Genomic DNA, 4,802 nt, shown 5'->3' with positions numbered 1-4,802 from the left:
GGTTTTCAGTCTTGCTCGTGGTCTGCTGAATGGCTCTGGGGGTATTTTAATGTGCAGTGGCAGGGTTTGCTTTCCATTCTGTCAGTGTGACTGGTTTTAGGGTTGAAGTAGCATAGCTGAGAGGGAGAGAGACAGTGTGATAGATGGAGATAGGCATGACTACTGGGGCTTCCATCTGGTTCTACTGATTAGGAATATGACGTTGTTGTAAAGCCTTATCTGATACCTTGTAATGAATAACAAATGATGATTTTCTGTTGCTGTTTTTTTTTTTTTTTTTACAGTCTTTGCCAGATTGAAAATGATCTCACTTGAAAGAAAATCAATTTGGGCGGGTGCTTTTTGGTTTGGTGCCTTGTGGATTAGTTATTGATGTTGTGCTGTGCCAGCTGCTTCAACATGCTGTTTTCCATCATCTGCAAACATTTCACAAGATAATAATAATTTTAAAAAGTTCCCAGGAAAATTCTGGCATATGAATGCATTCATCAGATGAACTGAGGTCACTGTGTATTTCACTTTTAAAGTTTTAGTTTTCCTTGCTGTTTTTAGCCATGTCAACTGTGGGAGGAAATGCAGAAGGAAGTCCCTGTGTCTTCCCCTTCACCTTCTTGGGAAACACGTATGATTCCTGCACTTCATCTGGACGTAGTGATGGCAAGATGTGGTGCGCTACCACCAAGAGCTATGATGATGACCGCAAATGGGGCTTCTGTCCTGACCAAGGTATGAAGGTATAGGCCTATAGTATCTGTGGACAGTTTTTCATGTAGTTGTGTAAATAGCAGCCAATTGCAGGAATGAGTGCTTGTCAATTTAGATAATTACAGTAAACTATGTATTAGTCATTGTGTTACCCCTACTTTAAGTACACTCACAATAAGCAGGAAAACAAAGCTATAGTTTGGGTCAGTTCAGACAACAGCCTGTCAGTCAGAATCAAGGAAATTTAGGTCTCTTTATTTTGTATGATGGAATGAAGAAGTCATTCAATCATCATATTCATTTTATCTGCCTTCATATGCACTGTTTCCGATGTGAATATTTATTAAGTTTATTGTGTTCCATGTTTCCAGGCTACAGTTTGTTCCTGGTAGCAGCCCATGAATTTGGTCATGCTCTTGGCTTGGAGCACTCTCAGGACCCTGGAGCTTTGATGGCCCCCATCTACACCTTCACCAGAGACTTCAGACTCTCTCATGATGACGTCCAAGGCATCCAAGAACTCTATGGTGAGACTAAATGTCATGTGGACTGCTTTCATAGGCAGGGACAAGTCTAATTACTAGAACAAAAAACTGTGTTTAGCTTTTTAGAAGCCAGGAGTTCTTATTATGTTCTAATAAAATTAAATATCTGATAAATGTCTTCAAAACAGGTGTGCCAACAGACAAGCCTTTGCCTCCAACCCGGGGTCCAGTCACTCCAATGGACATCTGTAAGGAGCCAATTATCTTTGACGCTGTAGCTCAAATCAGAGGAGAGACCTTCTTCTTCAAAGACAGGTAACAAAAACAAATGATAGATCTAATACTGTTTTGGCCTGAATTAGACTTCAGCAAGTGAACATATTGTATGCTAGATTATGACCAAATGAGGAAGGAACACTAACAAGTAATCCATCCACAATCAGAGGTCATGACCGTGCTGTTTGAATGTACTGGCTGCAGTGTTTTCATTAGCTATCTTAGTCATAAATAAGGGGAAGTTCGTGTGTAACTGCCTTGAATCTTACAATCACTGCTAAAGTCTGGCAATTTTTTTTTTGTCTGTAATTTATGAGTCCACTAGCAAACAAAACCCAATAGCCTTTTTCTGGCTTCATGACTTGTGCAAGGGAAATAAGGCAATATACACAGGTTGGATTTCATAATAATTTCCCTGCAAACAGTGAACAGTTGGACATGAGGTTTCTTGTTAATTCTTGTTTCTCATATTGCAGTCTTGAAGATTGTGGTTTAGATGCTTGTTTTGTGATGTAACAGTTAGTACGAGTAAAAAACAAATTATCCCCCTACTTGTGCAGTGTTAAACAAAATAGTCATCAGTCATAAACACAGTCCTTTCCTCCACCGGCGCCACTGAACCTGGAGTCATAATGTGTAGCTGTTGCTTGATCATGTGTAGAAGAGGAGTTTCAAGGAGTGCTGCTCTGGTCTGGTCAACACTCTGTGAGTCAGTGCATTTTCCTGATATTTATTACAGTAGATGTCCGTGCAGCAGAGTCACTTAGAATAAAAACAACTATTTGGGAAAGGCAGCTGACAGAAAACACATAGCATCTTTGTTAGTCATGGTGTGTTAACGTGTCTAGCTGTGATGTGTAACACCAACTCCTTGTAATTTCAAGGTTAATAGAGCTGTATATCTGTCATGGCTGTTTTGGAAATGGGTCCAAAGAAAACAGGTGGGCAGATGTCCGTACCAAAGAGTGCAGTCTTTCAGTTAGCAGAGTCTTCCTGCACCAAGAACCTTGAGTTAAAAAATAGAAGAAACAAGCCACAATCCTGCTCACAAATCCTTCTTTAATTAATACAGAATTATTTTTCACCCTGCTGTGATTCTCTTTCATGCATTCACAGTGATCGACAGAGCAGCTCCCCAAGTGTGCTCTGTGGCCCATGAAACTTTGGCCCAGTTGTTGGAAATCAAGATGGCCTACAGACATATTGCATTACTCAACTGAAATTTAGTTGACTTATTGTGTATTTGGCTCATGTTCAGCCATGTTTAGCAGCTCACTGTGTTTCTTAGCTCTCTTGTATTGCCATAAGACTTTGTATGGTATGATGTTTTCAAGTAGTTATTGATTTGATATGCCATGAATTTCAGTTGGGAAAATGTGCCGTGCACAAGAAGACTTTGACCCACTCATCTGAAGGCAAGCGAGAGAAACTGAGGACAGAATTCTCTCAAGGCACTGAAGTGAACATAAAATACAGTACATCTTTCCAAAGACTGAGATTACTAAAGTTTCAGTATGGGCCAGTTGCACTGACCTTCACGGTGACTTAATGAGTTGCCTGAAGGCTATGTCAGTTTTGTAAGCTGCAGACCTTTGGTACAAGTTTTACAGCTTCAAAGAATGAGTAGTGCTCTCAGGGCTCCAGGGCTAGCACTCATTTGACTCTCCCAGCCAATGTATAAGTGGGATCCCCTTTTCTCCTGGCTCAGCATGTTTATGATGTTAGACAAATCTTGACTAGCTGCAACGAGTAATCCTTGTAGTACTCCCCGAGCTCAGCATAAAAGTGTGTCTGTCTGCCTGGAGGCTTAAGAAGAAGGCAAATATGCAGTCTGTCCCACAGGAATAACTGGACCAACCTACTGATTGTACTCGTTGTGTATTTATGGCCTTTTGCAAAGCAAATGTTCACAGAGGCCTGTTCTTGTTCCATTACTACCTTACAAAAAATAGAATAAAAACAGAAGACAGATGAAAAATCTGCAAAAAAAAGCCATTCTCTTGTTTTGTAAATGCAGTTTTGATCAACAATCAGTCACCACACACTGTGTTTAGTGGCTGCTCACTGTAAGACAGAACCCATGTTTCAGTTTAACACTTTTTAATAACCATTTGCTTTAGTAGTAACTTAATAGAGCTCTAATGGTGTAGAGACAGTGAACAGTAAACAGTGATGCTTCTATCAATAACATAAAATTACATTCATCATCTTCCTGTGAATCCCTTGTACACAGATATGCATCCCGAATCTAGCACAGTAATGCTGGACTTTGCGCTAGCAATAAAAACATTTACATTTAGTGAGGTAATTATCAAATGCAGACAAACTAAATGTCTACTGCAGAAGAAAAGGTGATCATAAACGTATCAAAATGATTCTGTCTGAGTTTGATTTCATAAAAAAATATTACAAGATATGTTTTTAAAGCATACTGAAAGTGCTGAAAACACCCTTGGCCTATTCTCCAAATCTGTCACCCAAACAGGGGAAGACTTTACCATCACCATAATTGTATGGTATTTTAGGTAAAAACATTTTAGGTAAATGTTTAGTATGCCCAAATGACATACTAAACATTTCTGCCAGCCATTTTCCAACTCATCTTGTGATTTAACTTGTGTGAGATGCAATTTGTACATGGTATCTTATCTTTATTTTATTATTATCACAGCCCATCTTTGAAATCCGCAGATTTATTTTTCTTTTTAAAAAATAGGTCAGTGGAAAAGATTTTGGGAAGCTGTCGTTGTTGTGCAGCTGTATATTGGAAATCCGGGCAAGATGGGTCTTGTTCCGCTGGCGTCGGCAGCCTTAGTCATTAACGAAAACCAGATGTTCATGAATCAGGCCATTGTGGCTGGCTTACCCAGTAGAGAACTTGCACTAAACCCTCCCCTCTCACACAAACACACACACACACTCCCCCCCCCACTTCCTTATTGAACCTCTCTGCCCCTCTTTCACTCTTATTTTATACAATCAAAAATTGTTGCAGGGCTGTCAGTGTGCTGGTACTTTGTCCATATGTAGGACCCTCATTTTATACCCAGCTCATCTAACTCATGAAGGCTCACCCACTCACTCTCTCTGCCAGGTTCTTATTCAGGTCAGTCGACTTCAGAAGAAAACCCAATGGCCCTTTGCTTGTGGCCACCTACTGGCCTGACCTGCCTGCCAAGATAGACGCCGCTTATGAAAACCCAGTGGAGGAAAAAACAGTCTTCTTCTCAGGTATGCTAGAGAAAAGTGAAGAAACAGCTTAAACGTCACTTAGTACTGATTTGAATGTTTTCCCTTTAATGGTCAGTCTTTTCTACAAACTGAAATATTAGGAGA

The 4,802-nt window shown here is 40.1% G+C and overlaps 1 protein-coding gene across 1 annotated transcript in view; it reads left to right on the top strand.

Moving 5' to 3' along the window:
• mmp2 (matrix metallopeptidase 2) overlaps positions 1–4,802 on the top strand; it is a 17,775-nt gene that overhangs the window by 7,658 nt on the left and 5,315 nt on the right. Inside the window, exons 7-10 of the mRNA XM_020592447.1 lie at positions 553–726; positions 1,077–1,232; positions 1,379–1,505; positions 4,561–4,697. Of these exons, the coding sequence (XP_020448103.1) occupies positions 553–726; positions 1,077–1,232; positions 1,379–1,505; positions 4,561–4,697 (594 nt within the window). The remainder of the gene's footprint in view (positions 1–552; positions 727–1,076; positions 1,233–1,378; positions 1,506–4,560; positions 4,698–4,802) is intronic.

The sequence above is a fragment of the Monopterus albus genome, unplaced genomic scaffold, assembly GCF_001952655.1.
Source record: "Monopterus albus unplaced genomic scaffold, M_albus_1.0 scaffold17.1, whole genome shotgun sequence".
Taxonomy (NCBI): Eukaryota; Metazoa; Chordata; class Actinopteri; order Synbranchiformes; family Synbranchidae; genus Monopterus; species Monopterus albus.
This window is presented reverse-complemented; position numbering and strand designations above follow the sequence as displayed.